This window comes from Vipera berus, assembly GCF_964194415.1.
Source record: "Vipera berus genome assembly, chromosome: 1".
NCBI classification, from domain to species: domain Eukaryota; kingdom Metazoa; phylum Chordata; class Lepidosauria; order Squamata; family Viperidae; genus Vipera; species Vipera berus.
This window is the reverse complement of record NC_138202.1, coordinates 125,251,412-125,279,385: the sequence shown is the minus strand read 5'-3', so window position 1 is coordinate 125,279,385 and position 27,974 is coordinate 125,251,412. Positions and strand designations below refer to the sequence as shown.

Genomic DNA, 27,974 nt, shown 5'->3' with positions numbered 1-27,974 from the left:
CAGCACATGTCATGTTAGAAGTGTAATTCTGTTTTAAGTATTTAAATGCTTTTCAAACATGTATCAGCCATAGAAAAAGAGAAATAAACAAATCATAACTTCTAAATAAAATTCATTACTTTATGTTTATTAGTAATTCAGTTCTACGTTATCAAAATTATTATTTTGTTCTTTAAAGGTAGCAGCCATTCTACCCCCCCCCCCTTTCTCTTTGGTCACATGGGGAGAGGAAGTAAAATGGGCTTCTCTGACAAGTCCAATTTTTATGACAGATGAACCAATAATCCATTTGGCAAAGTATTAAATGACCAATGATATTCAGCTTATTAGGCAGTTTAAAAAAAATACAGCAAAAATCAAGTCAGAAAAACCCAAACTTTTATAGACTCACTAGTACTAAGGATAATAAAGCCAATGTCCCAGGACACTTTGCAAACATATTTGTTGTAGCATGCAATCATGTAGGTTCCTTCTGTCAGATAGCCAAAGCACACCAAGTTGACAGTGAACTGAAGTACAGTAAGCTATACTATATCAGGTTAACAAAATAAGACCAAAGAGAATAAAAATGGGAAAAACAAGGTAAAAATACCAGGTAGTATGTAGAAGAAACTTTTTGGGAGAAGATTTTTAGAAGAATGCATGTCATTCTCTTTCAAATGCTAAGCAATTCCACCAAATATGTTTATGGGAATGCTGACAGTCAAAGTATCTTGACAGTTCAATATACAGTTAAGTGTTTTTAAGCTTAGTGGACCCAAGTGCCCACGTACACAACTGTAGCAGTTTCTTTACTAAGAGCTTTCAGAGTTACTTGTATACAGTTATTAGAGTTTGAAGACATAGCTTAGAAATAGGAACAATGCAAATATTTTCATATCAATAGGAAGAAAATTGCAATTCTTTATGAAATGGGGTCAATTTAAAATTTATCTTATTAAAAAAAGTGGAATAAAATTCACAAAGTCACTTCACAGAGGATTTAGAAGAATACATTGAGACCAGCTGGCAGTGTTTGACTATAGATATGGGTTGAGGCGGTAAATAGAATGTCATCTTTGTTGACTTAATAGAAGTGAAGCAAGAACTCCAATTAAATACCAATTAGGGATTGTTGAAGTTAGTCTAGTTTTAATTAAGTACCTTTATGAAGCAAGATGAATTATTCACAATTTTATAAATCTTAACCCCAAGGGTCATAATTGTACTTGAACCATTATTTTGATTCCCACAAGTATTATACAGTTCAGGAGAATACTCAGCCTGTTTTATGATCAGAAATAGCACTCCTTATTTTAGGAATTGCATTCTAGTCCTCAATTAAGAAAAGGCTCACCCCTACTGACTTTCTCTATACAGTACAAATAATCAAGAATCCATGGGATAAACATGTACCACATACAACACATGTACCAAATATAAACTAAACGAATTACTGGAAGAAAAAAATAAAGGGTCTAGAGGCAACTCTAGCCACTCTGAAACTCAACCTACAAAATGAGAAATTCCAACCTAATGTATTCTTCAATACCTTACAGACAACACTAAACTGGCAGGAATAGCTAACACCCTAGAACACAGGTCTGCAACCCGCGGCTCCGGAGCTGCATGCGGCTCTTTCAGGCGTCTCCTGCGGCTCCCAGTCCTGCAAATGTGCAGTAAAAAAAAAAAGTGGGACTAAAAAAGTTCAACCAATCAATTCAAATATGAAGGGTCGGTGCATATCTTGCCTTGGCTCCACTCTTCAGTCAAACCCTGTTCTGCGCATGCTTGCATGTATGCGCATGCGCACATATTTTTTGCGGCTCCCAGTTTTTCATTTTGTGAGGGAACCGGTTCCGAGTGGCTCTTTCACTGTTTCAGGTTGCTGACCCCTGCCCTAGAATATAGACTCAAGATCCAGATAGATCTCAACAGACCCGAACACCAGGCCCTATCTAACAAAATGAAATTTAATGGAGAGAAAAGTAAGGTTTTACACTTAAGGCAAGAAAAACCAAATGTACAGGCACAGATTAGGTGAAACCTGGCTCAATAGCAGTAACTGTGATAGGGACTTTGGAGTCCTTAATTAAATATCAGTCAGCACTGTGCAGCAGCAGCCAAAAAAGCCAATGCCATCCTAGGTTACATTAACAGAAGGATAGAATCAAGATCATGTGAAATTTTACTACTGCTTTATAAAGTTCCAGACCACAGAATATTGTATTCTGTTTTGGTCGTCTTGTTATAAAACAAATGTTGAGACTCTGGAAAGAGCACCAAGGTGCTCTTTAGCCTGAAAGTTAAAACATATGAAGAGCGGTTGCAGGAACTGAGTTTAGTCTAGTGAAAAGAAGGACTAGGAGTGACATGATAGTAGTGTACCAATATTTGAGGGGCTGCAACAAAGAAAAGAGGGGTCTACCTAGAGCAGTGTTTTTCAACCACTGTTCCGCGGCACACTAGTGTGCCGCGAGATGTTGCCTGGTGTGCCGTGGGAAAAATTGAAAAGTAATTATAAAATACTTTCTTTGTGTTTATTTGATTCCTATTCAAGAGAATTACTTTATATATAGTCAATATAGGCACAGAGTTAAATTTTTTAACATTTTCTAATGGTGGAGTGCCTCGTGATTTTTTTCATGAAACAAGTGTGCCTTTGCCCAAAAAAGGTTGAAAAACACTGACCTAGAGCACCAGAAGGCAAGACAAGGAACAATGGATAGAAACTAATCAAGGAGGGAAGCATCCTAGAACTAAGGATAAACTTTTTAATAGTGAGAACAAGTAACCAGTGGAACAGTTTGCCTTCAGAAGTTGTTGGTGCTCTATTACTAAAGGCTTTTAAGAACAGACTGGACAGTCACTTGTCTGAAATGGTACAGGATCTCCTGCTTGAGCAGGGAGTTGGACTAGAAGACCTCCAAGGTCCCTTCTAACTCTTGTTATTTTTTTTATTCTGAATATACCCAAGGCTTTAAATCAGCATCTGGATTTTGGCAGATGAGGGTGCTCTTGCCAAAGTATGTTCAATTCAGATTATATTAAATTCAATTTGATTTCTCCCCAGTTTGAAAGAAGGACCTTAAACCTCTGTGTCTTACACTGAAATTCAAATACAGCAAAAGTGGTTTCTTCTCATTCTTCCAATCCATTTACAATCGGAAAACTCTCATCACCAGTTCATCTTTTGCAAGCATTACTTTGGAATGTGTAATGAACAAAGATGGTTTCTGTTCAGAAATTTCTCTTTATTCAACATTTTTTTAAAATAATCCAGTTATCTATTAACCTATATCCTCAGGAAAAAAAATTAAGCAAGCTGTGCTTTCCTCTAAATCAGGGGTGTCAAACTCCTGGCCCATGGGCCGGATGCGTCATCTGGAAGCCACGTCCACCTTATTGCTGGCAATGGCGAAAAAGCTCCAATATGTTGCGCGATGTCACGAGTTTGACATGTCTGCTCTAAATGTTTGTACTTTTAAGCAATGCAATACTATTAAAGTTATGTTGTGTGTCTTCTTCAATCACCTCTTGACACAATACAAAGAGTAACAGTAAGCATGCAAAAGTTATGTCATAAAAATTAAGTGTAAATATTATTACAATAGTATTTTTAAAAACTCCTACCAAGCTATGTTGACAAAAGTTTGGTATAAAACATTGATTATAGAAGAATTATTTCATTCAAGTGTTAACTATATTTGAAATTCCCTTTAGATCCCTTTTCTGATGCTAATGATTTTTTTTGAAAGTCCCCTAATTAGCACAAGACTGATCCTTTATACCTGTAAGACTATATCCTTTATACCTGTAACCCAAAAGAGACTAACTAACTTTAAGGTCCACTAAATTTAGAAGGAATCCTTTTTGACTAAGCATGTAGACATAGGAACATACCATATGTCACAGAGATGTATAGAGTATAAGACTAATTTAGAAGAATTTGAGAATTACATAGAAAAAATATTTTGTGAAAGAAATGCTGTATATACTACTATGGGGCATGGATGGTTTTGGGACAGCTTCTTCTAATTCTAGCCATAATAGCATTCTTCTTTCTTTACCTCAGGCAGAGTAAGTTTTAATTTCACTATAATTAACTATTTGAACTGAAAGGCTTTAAGCTAAGACAGTCAAGATAAGCTTTTAAATGGTAAATTGCAGTACCCTCTGGTCACAATGGATTTTGGAGATTACAAACAATTAAATATGTACACTGTGTCCTAAGACAGTTCATGAGGCAGTTGAATTTGACATGGATATATCATTGTACAGTGTTTTCCATAATCTATTAAAAATGTCCTTAAATACCACTGGGGATAAAAGTTAGCAAATCATGGTTGCCTATGTCTCTTCAGCACATGTACAATATATATTGACAAATTATCAAAATACTCTCAAGAAACTTAAAATAAAGTTTGAAATTCAGAGATCAGAATTCTGAACTGGGTTTCCAATACTACAGAAGTGTTCTTTTAATGCTCTTATCATTAAAAGTATTACAAGGGAAAAGAATGTTCAGGGAGTATTGGAAACCCAATTCAGAATTTCAATCCCTGAATTTCAAACTGTAAGTTTCTTGAGAATATTTTTTTAAAAAAGCTGCATAATAAACCAGCATCTCAAAAAAATGTTATGTAGCATTTCTGTAATTCATTGCAACATTTTACAAAGGACCTCTCTGAAACAGAATCTTGTATTCTCCAGCCAAGCATGATATAGTTAAGAATTCGATTATTTCATTCTGCATCCACACATACAAGCTGTATCCACAAAATGGCATCTGTGCTGTCATCAGAAGAGGGCTTTGTGACTGAAGTCCAGGATCCCACAGCAGAAAAAACTCCAAAGACCCACCAAAAACATATATTTTAAGCAAGTGAAAATGTTAATAACGCTGCAGAGAGCTACAAATAAAATAATTATGTCCATCTGTTTCTCTGCACCCTCAGATTAAAAACCCAATTTCCATTCTATCATCAATCCAACTTCCTAATATCGTGCCTTACTTTCTACTTGCAGTCTCCCAGCAAAACATATCTCTTCTTCAAATCCCTATTATTTTTGTTTAGTTCTTACCATTCAATTATTTTCCTTTGTACAGTCAACACCACATCTAAATTCTCAGTTAATTTACCCCTGGCCTTTAAAAAAAAACAAATTCTCCCTGAATATTTGTATCAATTATAAACCTCTCATTGGTTAACTGTGCCCTGTTCCTTAGAATCTTCTCTTCCATTCTTCCATTCTCTTCTCCGTTTTAGATTGGCTTTCCCTACTGCTTTTCATTTTGTTCTCTCAGTCAGTAAACTCACATTCACTTTATTGATCCCATCACCCTTCTTTGCTCCCAGACTTCTATCTACAGGCTCCAGAGGTCTCTTCTACACACACTCCTAAATTCCTCACCCACGTTGCTTCTCAGTTAAGCAGCTTGCTTGAGCCACTTGTAGTCTCTGGTACTTATGTTATTCATAGTCCCACACAAACTCTGATATGTTTCTTCCCACTAAACTACTCTATTCTCATTTTTTTTGCTCAACTGTGCAGTAACTTAAATCCACACAAACTCTGATATAATTCTCAAGGTCCCACTAAACTGATCTATTCTCAGGTTTTGCCCAACTCCCCATAATTTATTTTCTGTATCAAGAAAGACACAACAATGCAAAATCCAAAACATCATCAGGGTCTTCAGATAGGCACCCAAGGAATATTTTCTTCGCTTCACCTGACCCTGCAAATTTTAAGAAAAAAGCTTTGTTGCAACCTCGAGCTCTGGAATTGCAGTATTAAATAATTACAATATGCCTGGGCAGGCAAGTCACCTGGCTTTTCCTAACATCAAGTCCAAATTTGGGGAATTCTCCCATGTAATCAATCTTAGAGTTTAACTTAACTACCTCCGGAGGAGATGCTGAGGCTGTCAATTTTGCCTTAAAATTCTTATCCACAATCTTCGAAGAGGACAGCGAGATTACTCAGTCCTGGCACTTGGTTCAATAAATTATCATTGTTTAGTCCGGATCTAAACCGTTTTGGAGAACAGGTAAGAGTTTGGAAACCCTTCATCCTTCCAGTTTTGGGGAAAGCACTGGGCACATACTCAGAAAGCCAGTCCTGGGCTGAAACAGGACCAGAAGGGTCATTCTTAGCCAAACGTCCCTAACCTCAAGGTGCTCCTTACTCGCTTCCCCGGAAGCCCGCCTTAGCCTTAGTCCACCCCGCGGAGATCCTCAACTCACCCGCCCGGGGGTGCTGGACAGTGGTGGCGCCGTATTCGGGGGCGTCGCTCCATCGGGCGCAGGTGCCCTGTCCCTGCACCAGCGACTGAAGGGGCAACTCAGCGCCGGGACGCGGGTAGCAGCGGAACCCGGAGACGCAACGTGGCGTGTACACCCCGCAGGGTTCCCCGTCGAAGCGGGCGCAAACTGAACAGCAGCCGCAGCCGGGCTCCCGCACGAGCTCCGGGCAGGCGGCGGTCTCGAGTCCGGCGGCAGGGCAGGCGGCGAGGCGTTCGGCGCTGCAAGGCGGGCAACGAAACAGCACCTCGGGCAGCGCCAGTCCGGTTGGCGGCAAAGACGCCCACCAGCCCAGCCCGAGCCACAAGTAGGAGGAGGCGGCGGCGGCGGCGACGACGACCAGCTGCGGCAGCTGCACCATCCTGGCGGCGGCAACCGCTTGACTGAATGCCGGCTGGGCAGGTGCTGCTGAGCGAGCGACTGGAGGGAGCCCGGCACCGCTGGGTCTTAGAGGCAGGCGGACGGGCGACGCTCCACCCTCTCCTCAGCCGGTGCGGCCTGCAGAGGGAGCCGCGCCCTCGCAGCCCCCCTCCCCCCCTCATCTCCTCGCGCTCTCCTGTCTAACCCTAACCCTAACCCTCCCCACCACCACCACCCCTCCACCTGCGTGGCAGGCATCAATTCCACAAGCGAGACAACCATATCAAAGAAGACAGTTGCAATTTTTTTAAAAAAGTTAGCTAGCTAATACTCTCTTGGCCTGGACTGAGAGTATTAATTGGGGTTTTCATTGGATTCTAATTGGGATTTTTATGTATTCAAGGTTAATGTAATCATTTTAATTGTTTTTAATTTTTGTAATTGTTGTATTGTTTTGTTTTAAAAAACCTTGTGAACTGCCCTGAGTCCTACGGGAGAAGGGCGGTATATAAGTTTAATAAATAATAATAATAATAATATCTGGGCTTTCCCCCTCCCGGGAGTCTTTTCCAGGTTCGACTGGTTCTCCCAGGGACATGAGGAGAATAGTTTTGCCAAAGAAATCGGAGGAAGATCGGGACCCCCGGGTCCTCTTCCCGTTTCACTAAGATATTGTCGCCTGTTGGCCGTTCGAGCTGGGATTGACCGGATCCCAGATATTCGCTCATCTTCTGCTATTCTGAAGTTTTGATTTCATTTACTGTGTTTTCCTACGAAATTTATGTAGTCTACCTTCAGAGCATCCCTACGGAAGTAAAGTGGCCAAAAGCGACTTGTAAATCCCGGTTATCAAATAAATGTGCAAATAAATATCTTTAGTTGGGGAACTAAAAGAAGGGCTTCCTGCTTACTTTTGTTTTGTTTTTGCATTGTGCTATTAGGATTTACTCTGGTTGGAGGATTTTCTACTTAGGACTTAATTTTTTTTTTGAGGAAATACATGTTTGAAAAACCTTAGTTATCATCATCATCATTATCTTCTTCATCATCATCATTACCACTGTATCTTCATTTGAGCTGGGCTTTTACCTCCTTTAAGGAACAGTGCCATCAAGAGGTAATTTATGAGATTATAAAATGTGAAATCCTAAACCACTTTGGAGCCTTGGCCCCAGTCAGTTGATGGAAATGAGCATAAACACAATAATGGTTGTTACCAGCTTGTAGATATGTTTTGTAACCTTTGGTGGCTTACACTGGAAAACTATGGGCTTCTTATGGTGATGTCCCACCACAACAGCATGTAGGAGATTGAAGGGATGGTGGCAGAATCAAGCAGTTTGAGCACAGTCTCTGATATTCTTTGACAAGGACAGAGCTGGTGGTAATTCTGAGTCCTTTCTTGCGATGATATATAGACAAAGTGATAATGGGCAATATGTCTAGGGCTAGGCAGACTACACTGACATGTGAAGAACCACATGCCTTCTTGGAGAAGAAAAAAAAAAGATTATTCCTTTATGTTTATTTTATTTTTAAATTTATTATGCTGCCCATCTCACCTAAGAGGTGACTCTGGGCTGATTTCAGGTTATATTATTATACCAATCACATTTATAACCTGTGAGGCCTTTATGTTAATTCTAAATATTTGAAAGTGTTTGCTTTTTCTCTTTAAAGGTTTAAAGCTCCTAAAACAATGGAGAAACATCTCCACATCATCCATATCCCACCTTGACAGCTTTTTCGGGATGGAAAAGATAGCTCTGCCCCCCCCCCCAAAGAGCAACATTTTTATTTCACACTCAGTCTCTTGATAATTCAGCCATTCAGCATGGGCCACACCCAATCATCTTAAGAAATACCACTAGCATTATAGAAGACAGGAAATAAACGTGCAACTTCTGAAATACCTTCTGGAAAATACTCTTTAAAAAAAGAATTCTAAAGTTAAAAACTAAGCCAGAATAATTCCTGCTCCCAAACCAAACACAAACATGGCATTGAAAATACTTTAAGCTGTAATTAATGCCTCAGGCAATTAAGACAACCTGCTTAAGCTCTGTTAGAGAAATATCAGATGATGATATTAAAAAGAATATTGAATCCTAAGGCTATGCAGCACTTTGGATTCAAAAGCTAAAAGGGCTTTTGAACTCCCAGGAATGCAAAGGTTGCATCTCTCTGTAAAGTAGGCACACCTACAATAGGGCCTAATTCTTTTAAATACACTTACCAGGGAAAAAAAACAACACACCTGCTGGAAGCCTGATTTTATTGTTCCATTTCACTGGTGTTAATTACAGCCTAGAGAAATCTTTTAATAATCCAATCCTATGTAAGCTCACCCAGAATAACGTTCCATTGAGTTTACTCCCACTCCCAGGTAAGTGGGTATAGAACTGAAGCCTAAATTAGTAATGCACTTGTCAGAATACAGTCCTGATTTAAACATGACATGACAGATAAGCAAATTCTGTAGGTGGGATAATTATATGTCTCCTCAATTCTTTTCAAAAAGGGGGCAGGAGTGGCACTTTCCTGATTTTGCTATTTCAGTTCCTGGTAGTACTTCCAAGAGCACTATTTCAAATGCTAGCCTAGATTAGACAGATAGATAGATAGATAGATAGATAGATAGATAGATAGATAGATAGATAGATATACAGTACATATATACCTCTTGGATGTAGATAGTGATATATACATATACCTCTTGTATGTAGAGATATATACAGTAGATGATATATACACACTCTTGGATACATCTCTCTCTCTCTCTCTCTAAGTAGGGTTTAATTTTAACTACTCCTTTTTATAATACATGCAATTAATATGACCAAACAATCACAGAATCTTGTAGATCTGTTCCTTTTTGTTTCCTAATTTTTTAGCTTTTCCTTACTGCAATTGGTCTACATATTGAATGATCTCTTCCCAAGGAAACAGTTCCAAGTACTATATAAAGTTGAAGTTAAGATATTAGATAAATTGAAGTAGGCAGATTGATGGATGGATATTCTGATGGATCTCCTTTTATTTATTTATTAGTAGAAACACATGCTCCACAGAATAGAATAGTGCTTGGCAAGACCCTTCTAAGGCAGGGGTGTCAAACTCGCAATGTCACATGTGTGTCACGACATATCCAGTGGTGGGATTCAAATATGTGAACAACCGGTTCTCTGGGTGGATGCTACTTCCGGAAATCCATTCTGGGCCTGGGCAACAAAATTATTAGCTACCGGTTCTGCCAAAGTGGTCCGAACCGGCTGAATCCCACCACTAGACGTATCGTGACTTTTTTTGCCATTGCCGGCAATGGGGTTGGTGCGGTTTCGCTATGATGCATCCAACCAGTGGGCAAGCAGTTGACACTCCTGTTCTAAGGTGTCTCAGAGTACATGTTCATCCCAAAAATGTGTTGTTAGAACCAGAACCGTGTTCTTAGTTATTTTAATGCAGGTAGATATACCAAGTTTTTCTTCAAATTTTCTTAGGGCCATTAAATCAGAGGAGGGGGTGATATAGTAATTAATTGCCCTGAGATTTACTTGTAATTTCTAATTTAACTTCCACCTACTCCTGAAGCATTCTAAAGACATTTTTTTTTCCTTCTGAATGCTGCAAACAATTAGAAAACTCCAAATAGTGCTTTGCTTTGACTTCACATGATGAGGGATTTGAGAGCAAGCCAGGACAGGTTCCCTGAAAGAGAAGTCCAAGTGTTGATGGGCTGATGAAGAATTCTGAAGCCCCCTTTTCATAACTGAAAACAAAAGTTACTTTTCAAGTGTTTGGTGTGTTAGGATAGGCATAGCTCAGAGGCATTGAGAGGGATCTGAAAGAGGCTGTTCTCCTAAAATCAATGGGGTGTGGCAGTTCTTTTTGTGTCATTCACGTGAATCTGCTCTCATGTCACATGCCACATGTCATGTTTAATCAGCTTTTGGCTGAGCAAATGAATAAAATGGAATAAAGCACGGGAACAAAATACAAAATTAATGTCAGCAAGCAACGTCTGCTAATTAAATTGTCTAAGTCTGGGGAGCTGGCTATTTTACTGATTAAATAGTTACAGAGCCTTTGATATAAACATTAATAATGTGCAAAATGTTTTGAATTCATAGCAAATTGGAGACATTTTTTTTAAAAAAAGACAACAGAATCTGAAAAATAATAAAGCAGGGGTGTCAAACTGCCAGCCCACGGGCCGGTTTCAGCATACCGAAACCGCACCCACCCCATTACCAGCAATGCAAAAAGAGTCACGATACGTCGCGGCACATCACATGACATAGCGAGTTTGACACCCTTGTAATAAAGTGAAGAATGGCAGGAACTGTAATCATACCTTTATCAGTGACTGTTACTACATGATTCACCAGAAGCAGGGCTCATATATAATGCCCACATATTGCAAACACTCATTAATGGACAGTTTAATTCTGTAATTAACCATCCAGGTAAGGAACTCATTCAGGAATTTACTTGCATAGCATTTACCAAGCTATCTTGTGATCCACACCTGCCTGAGGAAGGCTGCTCTCTGAGCATATCTATGCATCTGAAATAACTTCCACTGACTTATTTCACATAATATATATGATTGAATTAAGTCTTACCGTGGCTGCTGAAACAAAATATTGTTTTCTGTGATAAATAATATTTGTTCATCCATTTGTTTCAGTCAAGGCATAGATTGAAGTTTCCAATAATAAAACTTGCAATTTTGGATAATAAAACTTTGCAATGTTTTGGTAGTGATTACCAGTTGCAGGTATGAAATTGAGTGAAATTCTAATAGCAAGAAGCTTTCCTACACACGTTTCCTACACACCTTCTGCAAAGTTCTTATAGATGGACAACACAACATCCTCTAAATGATTATGTTCTTGGGATTAGTAAAGGAATTAAAATATAATAAACTGACTTTGCAAAGCTAAGAAATACTATACTTTTAATAAACGTCAAAGACATTTAGGCAAGATGTATTGTATACATGTGTCTTGTTGATCATCATAATCATTATCATCATGGTGATACTATCTTTTCAATTGTGTCCTATTCTCATTGATTTTATGGACCATTTCTGTCCACATTTTGCAGTCTTGAACAGCTTCTTTCCATTGTTGTATGCTCTGGATGGAGTCTGGCCACTGTATTTTTTGGTGGCTTCATTTTTTTTTTTGCTGCTGACCATTCTTAGCATAAATGCCTTTTAAAATGTGTTTGACTACATGACATAGTCAAAATAAGTAAGGCAGAATTTTGTGATTTTGCCTTCCAGTAATCACCCCATTACTTGCTTGTTTCTCACCTTTGCTGCCCAAGGAATGAATAGGAATCTTCTTCAACACCATAGTTCAAAAAAATCTATTTTCCTCCTGTCTAGTTTTTCTTATGGTCCAACTTTTACAATCATAGGTAGCTATGGGAAACATAATAGTGTGGATGAATCTTCATTTACTTGCTAGGCTGATTTTCTTGCCTTTTCATATTTGATTCACGATGATCATTGTTCTGTGACTTGATATGATTCAGCACTTTGTTTCTGGACTGCACTCACTGCTTTGATCAATCCATGATCCTAGGAAAGTGAGTCCTTATATGCATTTGATCTCTTCATCATCAACTGCTATTTTATATTTCCATTTTTTTGCAGTGGTCCTGAGTTTGGTCTTGCTAATGTTCAGGAAGAGGCCAAATTTCTTGCTTTCTTCTTTAATCATTTTGATTAGTTGTTTCAGGTCTTCCTGAGAGTTATGTCATCAACGTATCAAAGATTGTGGATGTTCCCTTCCAATCTTTGCTCTAATTTTTTATTCTTTAGGTTTCAGCTTCCTCATGATCAGTTCAGCATACAGGTTGAATAAGAAAGGTGAAACAATATAACCCTGACACAATCCTTTCTCTATCTTGAATCAATCAGTGTCTCCATACAGTGTTCCCACAATGGCTTCCTGATTTGTGTATAGCGACTGCACCAACTTCAACGATGTGTTGGCACCCTTAGATCTTTGAGGGCTCTTTACAACTTGTTACAACTGACACAATCAAACGCTTTCTTGTAGTCAATAGAGCAGAGGTAGAGGTTCTTTTACATTCTTTAGATTTTTCTGTGATCTAGCATAGATTTGCAGTATGGTCACAAATGCCATGACCCCTTCTTTGAACATCTGGCAAAAGTTTGAATATCTGGCAAATCCCTTTCAAACAACAGACGTTGTTGTATGCATCTTGCTAATGTGAGGGATGAGAGCAATTGTGCAGTAATCCTTGAAGTCACCCTTTTTGCCAATGGAATTAACACTGACCATTTCCAATCCCATGTGTTTGTTTACCTTTTTTTTTTACTGTGATGGTTGTGGGTGTGTTCAGGCCTCAGCAACTCTGCTGGAATGGTATCAGCACCTGAGGGCTTGTTGTTTGGCAGCTGGCTTTTTGCCCACACAACTTCTTCCTGAAAGATGACTGGTTTTTTTTTCCTGCTCCCCTTTCCACATCATCCTTTGGCAGGCTGGGCCTCTTTGTTGCTCACAAACATCTCTTCTGTATATTCTCACCATCTGTTCTTCATACCTTGTAGGTCAGTCTGTTCTCCAAATCCTTTTGACTTGCACAAATGCACTCCTGGTATGGATGGCCCTTCTGGCAGTTCTGTTTCTAGCTGCTTGCAATGCTGGTCCCAGTAAACTTCATTGTCTTTCCTCTCTGCTCTTTGGAAATCCACATTCAACCTCATTGCTTCCTCCAACTTGATGGTTCCTTGGTGCTCTCTGAGCTTGGTTGTTTTCTTGCAGACATTTCATTACCCGAATGAGGTAACATTGTCAGTGCTAGCAAGAAAACATCTGCAAAGGTGCTTTGGGGTTTCCCCTCCCTTTTTCATCTGGATTTTTTTTAGTATTGATTAATTGTTTAGATTTTTTTTGTTTTTCTTTTTGGGGAGGTTTTTTCTCTTTTTTTCTTGGTAATTTACTCTTTCATCTGGAATTTTTAATATTGATCAATTGTTTAGAACTTTTTTTGTGGGGGGAAGGTCTTTTCTCTTTTTTCTTTTCTGGTAATTTAGTATAGGGTTTCTTTTCTTCTCATTATTCATCATATACTAAATTACCAAGAAAAAGAAAAGAGAAAAGACCTCCCCCCCAACCCCCTCCCAAATCTAAACAATTAAGGTAAAGGCAAAGGTTCCCCCGCATATGCGTGCTAGTCGTTTCCAACTCTAGGGGCCGGTGCTCATCTCCATTTCAAAGCCGAAGAGCCAGCGCTTGTCCGAGGACGTCTCCGTGGTCATGTGGCCGGCATGACTAGATGCCAAAGGCGCACGGAACGCTGTTACCTTCCCACCGTAGTGGTCCCTATTTTTTTACTTGCATTTTTACGTGCTTTTGAACTGCTAGGTTGGCAGAAGCTGGGACAAGTAACAGGCGCTCACTCTGTTACATGGCACTCGGGATTCGACCCGCCAAACTGCCGACCTTCTGATCGACAAGTTCAGTGTCCTAACCCACTGAGCCACCACGTCCCTCTCTAAACAATTAATCAATACTAAAAAATTCCAGATGAAAAAGGGAGAGGAAACCCCAAAACATTTAGCATCTGTTCAGGGATACAGGTCTTCTCCGGTATGACCCACATGTGGTTCTTAAAACAATTCAGGGTACCATAATCTTTTACATTCAGGACTGGATGGTGCCTGATGAGCTATAAAGCTTGTTTATTCATGATACTTTATTATAATGTGATACTATAGCTGCATTAATTGTTTTATCTAAAGATAGCAGGAAATGCTTTCCATTCTTTGCTTTCTTTGTTGCTTTTCCAAGCTCTAATTTTGTTCATTGTTTCTGGAATTAGGAGGATGACCTTATGTGATCCAATATTCTAGAGCCAGTTTGCTATAGTGGTTAAAGCATCAGGCTAGAAGCATCTAGTCCAGTAGTGGCAAACCTTTTAGAGACTGAGTGCCCAAACTGCAGCCCCAAACCCACTTATGTATTGCCGGGTGGGCATGGCCCACTGGGTGGACTTAGCCCACTGGGTGGGTGTGGCTGTGGTGGTCATGGCAGCCTGGGTGGGCATGAGCTCAATATTGCTCCTGGGGAGGGATCCCTGTGGGGACCGGGCAGGGTTGGGGGAGACACAGGGGGTCTCTGGTGGGTGGGGCAGTGAGCAAGAGAGCGTCTTGCTCAATGGCTTGAGGGGAGGAGGGGGCAGCTACACCCCCTCCCAAAGGCTGCCATCTCATGAAAGCAGGATGAAAATTCCAAAAAGTGACAAGGAAAAGTTTTTAAAACAGAAGAGTATCTTGCGATGGTTTTCTTCCCTGGGGCAGGTGGAGGGCATGGGGGGAAGCTCCTGAGCCCCACAGCTCTTCTGAGGGGGGGAGGAGGATAGTGGGGTGGGCCTGTGCTAGGATCGGGGCTCCACCATGGCATTTGTGGCAGAAGAGCTCAGGTGGGCAGCTGCCGTGACTCCGCTTGCCTGTCAGGGCAGGGGCGCACTCACACACGGGGATGTACATGGGGCTGCTGCCTTGCTTTCCGTGCTGTGCCGGGGCTGGCACGCATGCCATAGGTTTGCTACCACGGGTCTAGTCTGATCTTAGGCATGAAGCCAGCTGGGTGATCTTAGGCAAGTCATTCTCTCTTAATCTTAGAAAGCAGGCAAGGGCAAACTACTTCCAAAATCTTGCCAAGAAATCTACAGGAACTTTGTAGCAAGTTATCAAGAGTCAAAAACTGGCTCAAATGGGGGGGGGGAAATTCCACTTTCTGTGGATGAGTAAAAAGAACAGTTTTTGATCATGTATTCTTTGACCCTTACCTCTGACATTACTTTTCATCTATCTGTTTGTTCCTGGCTGAAACAACAGTAAAGTGGTCCAAGTAGAAGATTCAGCAGACATTTTTGTGATAATCAAAATAAAACAAGTATTCTTCTAAATATATTTTGGGGGGGGAGATAACAGGGGGGAATGCAGCTGTTTGGAGGTGTTCCCCTTCCCCCAGTTAGGGTGTGTGTAGCGTAGGCTCACAGAAATATATTAGAGAATAGCTTTGCTGACCAATTTAGGGTATATAACAAACAAGGCTCTGTTCTTAAGTGTTTACTCTCCATTTAAGTTAAGCCATTTGTTGCCAGGGGTTTATTTTACCATAGAAATCCTAGCATTGTAAAACAGATGTAGGTTTGTTCCTAGAGGGGGGAAAAAGTTTTTTTTTTTTAAGTCATTATGATTGCACCTCCCTAAGGCATCAGATCCTGTAGCCGTCTGCAGAAAGGAGCCCTTTCAAGGCAGCATTTTCCCACAGACATCCATCCTTGATTATTTTATAGCTTTCAACTTTGTCAATGAAGGATGAAGCAAAAACAAATGGGCACATCAAAAAGCAAGAAGCGAAGAACAGAGATCTTTGTCTTATTGTTGTTCAACAAGAAAATAAAATAAACAGCAAATCTTGAGCAATGGAACAGGGACTGATTAATCTCTGACATTATTCTCTTCCCCACCTATATCTTCAAACCAGAATAGATATTCTTCCCTGCTTTTCAAATTCCACACCTTCTTTAAGTAATGTTTACAGTTGACCTATTAAATATATTTCTCCATTACACAGCATCAACATAGGATTAGATTCCTATCCCTCCTTTTCTCTTGGGGTTCAAGATTGCATCTGTAGCAGTATTGCCTCTCACTTTCTCCCATTATACTGGCAGGCCTAAACTCACCCAATAAGCTTCTCTGGTTGAAGACCTAGATCAGCACGTAGTCTCATACATTAGCTTCCACCATAGATCTGATGTCAATAAGATATTTTATGGCAGCAAAGTTGAGCAAAGGATTTTGAAAAACACACACACACACACACACACACACACACAATCTGCTGACCATTAAGTAGGCCAGGTGTCTCAAAAACTTGGTGCTCTCACTATTCTTTAGCTGGCATCCTTGTAGAATTGTCTTCCTTGGCATGGATACGCATGCTTAGAAGAATGGGAAAAGGACTAAAAACAGCCATGTCAAGCTTTTCACAAATATGGTTCACTTGGGAGTCTGTGTAGAGAGCTTTAAGGGGCACTTCAGTTGCCTGCTGATTGAGCCTTATTGTAATCCAACTACATCTTCCCTTCCCTTATTTTCCCTTCCTGTATAAATACACATGCTTTTTACTCAAAAAGTCACAAAATCTTGTATATACAGTAGTATCATAAAATCGTGACAGTTCTCTTCTGCTGATTATTCTGGGCTTCTTCTTCTTCCAGAAAGAAGAAGACATCCTTCTGTTGCTGAGCCAAAGGATGGCATAGGCACTTTTACTTTGAAGACTTGCCTGAATCAAGAGCTATTGTCTGCTCCTGCAAAGGTGATTATTTCATTGTGAATTTGCCTGTCTGCAATGGGGAAAATCACCCAAGAGCACATAGTTATTCTCTCACTTTTTAGTCTTGTGTAGTGTTGTTGGATAAGAACTTTCTGAGGATGGAAGGGCAATGCATAAATACCCTATGGCTCAGCCCCATACTTGGTTTCTGTGTATGGTGCTTATCCTGTTCCTATTATCCTTAGGGTACAAATCGTGATATGTCTCTATTTGAATATTTAGGGTTTTTTTGTAACTATAAAGACTAGCTTGCACACTCTTACAATCTGATCATGCAGGTTCTTAACATCAGAGATGGCATGTGTGAACCACCCATAATTATGCTACTTTGCACAACTAATTTTTAAGCAACCATAAATAATAGAAATACAATTTAGATCAAGAATTTCTTTGGTGATGCTTTCAAATGTAAAAGTGTAATTGTAAATGAGTTGTTTATATACAGACCTAAAGCTGTAACTGTAAATTAGTTATTTGTATTTCCACTTATTTGGAAAAAGCAGTGTTCCAAAGCAAGTCCCCTTTGACATGGCAGCCTTGTTCCATGGACTTAGGATGGTATTTAAGTTGACTTTTGAGATCTTCTCTGTTCTCTTCTTATTAAAACAGAGGCTTTCTTTTAGCCTGCCTTAGTTGGCTTGATCAAATGAAGGTTTCCTATTAAATAGTGCTTCCATCATCTAATTTCAAGGGACATATTGTGAAGAGGGGTGAGGGGAGAAGGTCAGTGGTTCCCAGCAGTTGTTGGACACAGGAGCTAACAAGGCTCTCTGTTGATATAACAAAAGCAGACTACATAAATCTTCCTTCCTCCTTTTTACCCCATTAGGTTTAAGTCCCAGTCTTAGGAAAACACCGCCTTTTCTAATGGAGCTATTCAATCAGAAACAATGCTACTAATGTGTCTCTGGAGAAGGCAAGGCAGACACATTCCACATAAGAAGCAATTAGTTAAGAGACTCTATCATCCTTCTGTCTCATTTGAACATAAAATCAATGATAGAGCCTGGTATCATAGTTGAGCATAATGGGAAAAATTGGTGGATGATTTCAAAGATCTCCTACACCCCTGTCAGCAACCAGTTAAGATTTGCCACTATAGATAAACCAATCAGCAATCAAATCATAAAGAGCAATAACAATAGCACTTAGACTTATATACCGCTTCATTGTACTTTACAACCAGAGGGTAGTTTACAGAGTCAGTACTGCCCTCAGCAATCTGGGTCTTCACTTTACCAACCTTGGAAGGATGAAAGGCTGGGTTAATCTTGAGCTGGTGAGAATCGAACTGCTGGCAATGAGCAGAATTAGCCGGAAATACTGCATTCTAACTACTACACCACTATGGCTCAAATAAAAATGTAGACTGAAGGATGAGGCACTAAGATACAATGAGTTGCATTTAGCTGAGTCTCAAAATGTTCATATAGACTGACTTTTCCCATCCCCCTATGTTGAAGATGACTTGAGAATTGTGGGCAATGAAATTTACCACATCTGAAGGGAAGGCTGGCATGGGACATGACGTCACCAATTCAAAAAGAACTCAAGAGACATATGGCTAAAATGCCATAAAAACACACAGACATATACAGAAATACTAATGCATCAGGGAAATGTAAAATAAGAATATTTCAACCATCCATCATCAGTCAATAGGATCACAAATTGCTCCAACCTTTGACCTGTTTAAAAAGCCAACATTTCTAAAGGTTTTCTAAAGGATAGGAAGGTCAAGACCAATTGACCTGCAATGTTTTCATTCAATACTTTCCTTCATTTGGATATCAATAAAGTAACTCTCACAATGGGCCTATTACTTTACAAGTGCAAAGAAATTTATTAAGAATATACTGGAAACTGTAATGAAATATTCTGTATTCTGCCTGTTTAAGAAAATGATAGAATTAAGATTCTTTGGTGTATTTATATCCATCCATGTGTGACTTCCACACAGATATTTTTTTTTTCACAGAAACATTATGCAGAACAAGGTAAATAGTCAATGAATCTGCGCCGGCTACTCACATTGCAATCTCAAATCATAGTTTTGTCATTGCATATCATCTATCTATCTATCTATCTATCTATCTATCTATCTATCTATCTATCTATCTTCATCATCATCATTATCTATATCATCATCATCATCATCATCATCATCATCATCAATCATCTTTATATGCCACCCATCTCACAGAAACAAGATTCTAAGTATAAAATAATAAAGTACAAAATAACCATAAAAACAATAATTGCAAAAGTTCCAATTGCTCTAAATACTCTAAAATTAAAACAGACATATGATTATAGTAAAAAGTTAAAAGGGTAGAGAAAGCATATGTCACACACAATGTAGCCACCTCATTAAATCCACATTTTTGTAAGACCTCCAAGTCTGTTGACATAACCATGTTTTAAGGGACTTCCTGAAGGACATCAAAGAGGGTTCCAGTCTCACTCCAAGCAGGCAATGTGGCAGAAAACCCTCCCTTCTCCCAGACAGGACCCAAAGCATACCGCCTCTACCTCATGAATGGATGGAAGTAGTTGGGAAGAGGTGGGCCAAGGCTTTATAAGTCAAAACGAGATCCTTGAATTGAACCCAGAAGTAAGCTGGCAGTCATTGATATGTTGGATCTAGATCAATATGCTTGTTAATTGCTCCTTTGGTGGAATACCAGGCCTCAATAAATTCACGTGTATGGCGGGTGTTGGCATGCCCAATAATTTTTAATTATTTAAGTAACAAGCATATTGATCTAGATCCAACATATCAATCTGTAAGAAACCAGACCATTTGAAGTGACAATCAACAAGAGAACCAATCAGCTGCTCAGAATTCAAATATAGCTCCTAACAAACAACCAGTCACACGACCAACTGACCACACTGTCACACAAGACAGCTAAGGAGAATAGGACAAGGAGAGCCTACTGCTGATGTTACCTAGTTTGGTAATGAAATGTTCAGAAATTATAGTAAAACAAGCTAGGAGAGCAAACCACAACCAAAAATCTAAAACCCCAAGCTACAAATATTTTCTATTATTACGGATGGATGAGCTTATCCAGTGGCTTCATATATATGTTGAATAGGAGTACTATAGTGAGTTCCGAACCCTGTGGCACTTTATAAAATTGGGGCCAAAGGTGGGACCTCTCACCTACCCATTGTTTTTTTATTGAAAAGTTTTACAGTACATTTTATCTTTAACAATCCCCCCCTCCCTCCACCCACCCCTACTTAACCCTCCCTATCCCTCCCCCCATTCCCCCCTCCCCCCCACTTCCCAGAGCTAAGTACAAGGTATAAAACCAAAGAACAATCATAAACATCCATATGCTAACAACAATAAACTATTAATTCTATCGCACTCTAGCTCATATGAAATGACTACAAGCAATACTAATATTACATATAAAAAGGAAAAAAAAAGAAAAGAAGACTTATTCAAATGCTAAATGAAACTTTTTAGTCCCATATTTGTTCTGGATATAATCAATCCACTTTTTCCACTCCATAATATAACGTTCTTGCGAATGATCTTTCAAGTAATCACCTACCCATTGTTGACCCGGAATTAGGGAACAGTATAGGAAATATCAGTTGTGAATGTGCAGATGGCCCTACTGTCTTTGGGCTCTTGCAAAGTCCTGGATGCAGGGTCATGAAAGGCCAGCAAGGAAAATACTCAATGTCCTGACCCACCCAAGAACATATATCTTTATGGAAACACCCAGAAGGGAACATGTTTAGTTACTTCTGCTATCTTATCTACAGTATGCTAGACTTACTGGGTGAAATCTTTATCATATGCGTGTCAGCTTTGCTGGATGGCTTGCTTATGTAACCAGAAAGAATAAATACAAGAATTTCTTGTCTTTTGGGGCTGCTCTCATTTAGAGGAGCCCATTTTTTTGTTCAGCTGAATAAAAACGTAAAGCTTGAAGGCAACTTCTGGTTTCCGGTATTTTTTACCAGCACAACCTCAGAACCTGCATATCACCATGAATGGTATTGACTCCAGAGAAAGGAGGAGAATGAGCACAGTAATGTGTTGCCCATCCCCAATCCTCAGAGCCAGTCCAGAAGGATACCATGGTTGATGGTACTGAAGGCTGCTAAGGAGTCAAGCAGAGCAAGGATGCACAGCCCAGCAGAAGGGTGATCAGTGTTGTTGGTGTCCTATCTCTGGGTCTGAATCCTGAAGGAAAGGGATCCTGACTGATATTCAACTAAATTTATCTGATAAATATTTGGGAGGAATCTTAGATAAGTGGTAACATACTGAAAGGCAAAGATGGACGTCAATAGTCTTCCTGAGCTTTCCTTCAATCTCCCAACATATCTTTGGAGATTCTCAGTCATCCAGGACATGGCTGTTTCGAAGGTGCTTTTTCAAAAGGCAACTGGACCTTGTTTTTCCTTGAAGATGTTTCACTTCTCATCCAAGATGCTTCTTCAGTTCTGCAATGCTTAGGAATTAATCGTTCAGTGCAACAGAAAGAACCTTCAGTTTTCTCAAGATTGAAGTTTAATAACTGCACAGGCAGTGACCACTGGCTTAGATGAGGCCAGTAAGAGACAGCTGTTCAGTTATGGTACCAGCCCAGTACTGGAAGGCAGTATTTCCCTGGATGCAATGGGAGAGTGGGGGAAGATAATTGCTCCTTCCTGCCAAAAGGAAGGTGACGGTATTCCATTGCCTTTTATGTTCTGCACATATTTTTTCAGATAAATAAACCCAAATGTCTAGGGCAGACATGTCAAACACAAGGCCCGGGGGCCAGATCCGGCCCGCAAAGTGGTTTCATGCGGCCCGCGAAGCCATCCTGGAAACAGTGAGGGAACGGCCCCCGCTGCCTTGGCCCTGGCCCAGAGACCCTCCTTCTGCCAGAGACCCTCAGATCTGTCCCACTCCTGCCCAGGCCCCCATAGGCACCCTTCATGCCAATGATGTAGAGCTGGCCACGCCCACCCAGTAGGCCATACGCACTCCAGCTGCGCCCACCCAGTAGGCCACGCCCACCCTGGCCATACCCACCCGGCCCCTTGAGGGCAACCGCAATGCTGATGCGGCCCTCAATGAAATTGAGTTTGACACCCCTGTTCTAGGGTATAAATAAATTAGCCACATAGAAATAATGAAATAAAAAATAACGAAAGAAAGAAACGGAGACAGTAAAAATGAAAGCATAATCTCTTGAATATGATTTCCACAATAAAGAAGCACACGGAACGTGCATCAGTATTTTGCTCTTACTTTCTAAATCAGGGGTTCTTAATTTTTTTTAACCATCTCTCCTTTAGTGTAATCTTAATATATATATATACCTCACTTAATACTCCAAATACCTAAATGATCACAATGAACAATGAAAACAATATTGTATAATGAAACATCAGGAAAGGTGGGTTTATTGTGGCAAGGTTGTTACACTATTGTAACAATGTACTGATGTTGAGCCTTGGTGGAGCTGTGGGCTAATGCCTCCTTAAGTAACACCAGCTGCCTGCAATTAGTGCAGGTTCGAGTCCCACCAGGCTCAAGGTTGACTCAGCCTTCCATCCTTCCGAGGTAGGTAAAATGAGGACCCAGATTGTTGGGGGCAATTAAGCTGACTTTGTAATAATGCCGCTTGGGGTGTGTGTGAAAGCCCTAATAAGCAGGCATATACATAGAATGAAGGCTACTGCTAAGCTTGTAAGCCGCCCTGAGTCTTCGGAGAAGGGCGGGATATAAATGGAATTAAAATTAAAAATAAAAAAATAAAAATGTACGCAGCTCCCCATTCTAGAGGTTGGGGCAAATATATGTTGATTTATACAGTAGTCTGTATACATGAGCATGCTTTTAGGAAAGCTAAGTCAAAATATACCAGAACTGATAGTAAGAAATCTACTTGGAGAACAGGTGCAATAAGTCAAAGAGGCTACTTTACAATCTTTTTATCTTCCTAAAAAGGATTATAAAACCCTCAATTTTCCAAAGCTATAAATGGAAACAAAGATCAATATCTAAGGTTGTTGACCTGATGTCAACAACCCCAGCATATGGAAGGTTGTGACTGTAAGGATAAGTAGCAAAGAAGATGAATGAATAAATAACAGAAATGAATGATGTTATAATGCCTGCAAAATAGGAGAAAGAGTAAGGATGTCCTAGCTATGGGTGCAGATCTAATATTTTGTCCTACTATATCTTGTTTATTTTCTGTGCTGCGCATGATATTGTCTGCTCTGAAAGGGAAGAACATGTTAAGTATGTACAATAAATAAGACTCACAAAGTGCAATTTTAGAAAAGAGTGTTGTTGCCGTTGGACAGACAAATACTGCCACCTTCTGGGTTTTCACAATGAGATGATCCAGTTAGACTTTTGTATTAGTAATAAGTTTATACAATTGTGTATAATGTATAAGTTGCTTCATACTTGCAGTTAAAAGTAATAATTGCTTTTGTACTGATTGTTTTCATACTGGGATTTTATTTTGCTCTTGTAATAATTAGTTCTATCTAATCTTAATTTCCCATTCTCTTAGGAGATGAGATAAAATTCAATACTGAAACACCTTTCCTTTTTTAAAAAAATCCCCATCTGAATTTGCCTGAATGAGTGTTCACCACGATGGAAAAGAGTTATTACTTATCCAAATCACCCTAATATGTAACTACCAGTAATTCTAAAGAAAGCATTTCTTTCATCCTCCAAAATCAATCTGGCGGAATGGTTAGGTCTACCAGATTGTTTTTTTCTACTCCATTGCCACAGTCCAGAGGTCATCTGGATGGCTACAGCCCAGATATAGTAAAATAAATAATAATAATAATAGGTTGGAAGGGACCTTGGAGGTCATCTAGTCCAACCCCCTGCTCAGGCAGGAAACCCTATACCATTTCAGGCAAATGGCTGTCCAGTCTCTTCTTAAAAACTTCCAGTGTTGGAGCATTCACCACTTCTGGAGGCAGGTTGTTCCACTGGTTAATTGTTCTAACTGTCAGGAAGTTTCTCCTTAGTTCTAGGTTGCTTCTCTCCTTGACATTCTGGTAGATTTGAATCTTCTCCCAGTTTTACATAGAACCTCTCTCTTACTTTAATATCTCTCAAATGGGGAGTCTTCTTTCAAAACTAGGCCATGGTTCATTGTTTCGGTATCTGCTTTGCATGGAGAAGACCCAGCTTCAACTGATTTCTTCATTTGAAAGCATCATGAAGATGTGTGGATAGGGAAGACTTCTGAAACCAGGAATGGGAAATAATTAACTGGTTGGCAGACAGGATGATTTGACTTAATATAAATTATGAGTAGTTTCTTTCCCCACCCAGTTCCAAGCCAGAAAGTGAGCTCAGGAGATGAGACCATTTTAAGAGTTCTGACTCTCGCTTGTGTTTCAAAGAAAGAACTTGTTGGAAACCATATCTTGATCCTGTCACGGTCTGAATGAGAGTTGGGGGCAAGGTGGCCGAAGACAAAGTAGCTCTGTGATTTCACTTTCACTTGTGACGCCATGAACTCAAGCAGGCCAACGAATGAGATCTAAATCTCTTTGCATGGGGCAAAAGCTGGGTAATGAAATGTCTGAAAGCAAAACCACCAAGCTCAGAGAGCACCAAGGACACAGCAGTACAATCTAGGCCTGCAGGTGCTCTCTTGTACGTGGGAAGGCAGGCTGCTTATATGAAAAGAAGAGAGGTTGTTTTGCCCGTGGGGACGTCCAAAGTATTTCTTCTGAATCATCTGGGAAGCATTTGCAACTCTCATCTATAGCACAGATCATACGTTATTTATTTTTTTTACAGTGGGCTTGTTTTTCATCTACTGCAATTTTCTGACTGGCTGTTACCATATACCCGAAGGACAATGAGTCTTCTCTAGGAATGATTGTGGCTTGTCTGCGGGCAAGTACAACTTGTTTGTGGGTGTTACCCTTTTGCCAAATGAAGGAAAAATATCTCCTAGGTGTTTTTTTTATTGGTTGGTTTTATCTTTTTGAAAAAAACATGATTTTTCTATTACAGCATGTTTTCCTTTGAGTGAGTTTAGCTGTGGAATGGGCCTGTTTTTTTTCTTCTTCAAATTTTAAAAATATTTGGGTTGGTAGTGTTAGATACTTGGTAAAATTCACTTAATACATTCTTTAAATTCTACATAAAGCGTGTTTTAAGCCTTCTTTTCAAGAGTTTTTCCATTGCTGTTAAAACTCTATTTCATCATTTCTATGTGTTTAGTCTACACTGTTGTGAGTCATATTTTCCCAGAGAACAAATGTTCCTTTTAGAGATCCCTTATGAAATACAAACGACTGCATTTATAGCTTTTGGGACCTCGAGGCAGCATAATGGGGTGGGGTGAGATGGTGGAGATGTTTCCGCTTATTATTCTATAAAAGATCTAAGAGGTAGCTTGGAGTAAGAGTTAGTAACTCCAAGGTCATCCAGAGATTTATTAATGGCAATGAATGGCCCATTCCTTTGTACAAAATCTCTCATTCCATTTTTTCCGAAATTTTGAAAGGGCCCCAACAAAAAGAAGTTATTACTGTTGCAAATTTCATCATAATGTTTCCACAGATGGAATTTATACTTTTAAGTGTATCTTGAAAAATTCCTGTGATAAATTTTATGAAATTTGAAATGTTTTCCCTTTATAAGTCTAAAGCCAGTTTGTGAACTATATCAGATTTTGCTAAAGAAACAAAAACATGGATATCAGCTTGTGTTTGTCCTCCTCTAGGAGTGCAGAGTAGGGAGACCTATTTTCTGATTCCTTCTTGGGATCCTGGAATCAAGTTAAACCAGATCACTTTTCAAGGTTCGCCTAGTGTGCCAGTTGCACCCCTTTTTGGACCGAGATGCCCTATGCACAGTTACCCACGTCCTCGTCACTTCTCGCCTGGATTACTGCAATGCTCTTTACATGGGGCTGCCCTTGAAGAGCACCCGGAGGCTTCAACTGGTGCAAAATGCAGCCGCGCGGGTGCTTATGGGAGTATCTTGGTACTCCCATGTTACACCACTCCTGCGCGAGCTGCATTGGCTTCCGGTTACCCTCCGAGTGCGTTTCAAGGTGCTGGTAATAACCTTTAAAGCCCTACATGGCTTAGGCCCGGGGTACTTGCGAGACCACCTGCTGCCATTGTCAACCTCCCATCGCCCGGTTCACTCCCACAGAGTCAGCCTCCTCAGGGTGCTGTTGGCCTGGCAATGCCGGCTGGTGACCCTCAGGGGGAGAGCCTTCTGTGTGGGCACACTGACCCTCTGGAATGAACTACCCCCGGAGCTGCAAATGGCCCCTGACCTTCGGTCCTTCCACCGTGACCTGAAGACCTGGTTGTTCCAACAAGCGGGCCTGAACTGACTATGTATTTTAATTAGGCTTTATACTGGGTTAAATTGTCTTGTATTTATTGCATCTATTGTTTAATTCTTTTTTAAATTTTTTACTTTATGTTTTTTAATTTTTATGGTTGTGAGCCGCCCTGAGTCCTCAGGGAGAAGGGCGGCATATAAATTTAATCAAATCAAATCAAATCAAGTCACCTAATCTGGATAAGATTATTTCTAGAGCTTCAGGTGCTATTCAAAATCAAAAGAGGATATATTCCTTGATACATTTATTGATGGAATGAAACTCATTCCCAGTGTAATCTGGAAACCATGTGTGAAACATACATAATAAGAAAGTTTTATTGGTTTGGGACAACTGTATCGAATGTGTTATGGATGGCTATCCCTTTGGAATTTATTTTAGATCTCTGTAGTGCTTGCTTCAGAAAGAATATAGTAACAATAAGAAAGATAAAGACCTCTGTTGTTGTTAGTTGTGAAGTCGTGTCTGACCCATCGCGACCCCATGGACAATGTTCCTCCAGGCCTTCCTGTCCTCTACCATCTTCTGGAGTCCATTTAGGCTCATGCCTACTGTTTCAGTGACTCTATCCAGTCACCTCATTCTCTGTCATCCCCTTCTTCTCTTGCCCTCAACGTTTTCCAGCATTAGGCTCTTCTCCAGTGAGTCCTTCCTTCTCATTAGGTGGCCAAAGTATTTGAGTTTCAACTTCAGGATCTGGCCTTCTAAAGAGCAGTCAGGGTTGATCTCCTCTAGGACTGACTGGTTTGATCGCCTTGCAGTCCAAGGGACTCGCAGGAGTCTTCTCCAGCACCATAGTTCAAAGACCTCAATTCATAGTTCAAAGACCTCTATCTGACCTCAAATTAAGTTCAGTTTGTGGATGATGACACGGACATATGCAATGGAGGTGGTTTGGCATTTCTTTCTTCTTGAATGAGGAAAACCTGGATTTTCCTCAGAATCCATCCAAGTACTATCAAGGCTGATCTACTTGGCTTTTCTTCAAAATTAACCCAGGCGAATAAGTGATGCCACCAGCCTGATAATGATATCTCCCCAATCCAGTTTGTGACTTCTAAACCTCCATGACTTCCCACTGCCAATAAAGCAGCTTTCATTGCTCTTTGCAAGTCTCTACTCCTGGATTAGTCTTGCTGGTCTATGTTACTACACACTGTACCTTCATGAGGTAAAACTGATCCGTCGTTTACCTGGGAGACTGTTTTGAAACTGTTTTTAAACATATTTAGTCAGCATTCTCCTCCAACCATGAAAATGTTGGGAGAATGAAATGTAGGTCTACTGGTACCCAGTAAAGTCCAAATCATTCCAGCATTTTTAAATCCCCAGAGACTTCCAAATCAAGCTGATTGTCCAGCTTTTCTGGACTTTGGGTAGCCTAAGTCCAACTACCTGCTTCCACTCAAAAGTCTCTTAAATTTGGGATGCTGAGCTATACCAACATTTGACAGCTTGTAAAATAACTTTTATTCAAAATAGAAATGATGAATCCCCCTTTTTTATGTAGCAAAGCTAGTTTTTCATGTGAAATGTTGCAAAGTCATTTATTATTT

General features: G+C 40.0%; 1 protein-coding gene across 1 annotated transcript in view; it reads right to left on the bottom strand.

The window, feature by feature from the left end:
• The window catches only part of IGFBP2 (insulin like growth factor binding protein 2), a gene marked incomplete at its 5' end in the record, with an annotated part of 71,989 nt that extends 65,341 nt beyond the window's left edge, over window positions 1-6,648 (bottom strand). The window contains one exon of the mRNA XM_081313812.1: window positions 6,231-6,648. Coding sequence (XP_081169938.1) covers window positions 6,231-6,648 — 418 coding nt within the window. The remainder of the gene's footprint in view (window positions 1-6,230) is intronic.
• Window positions 6,649-27,974: the final 21,326 nt, after the last annotated feature.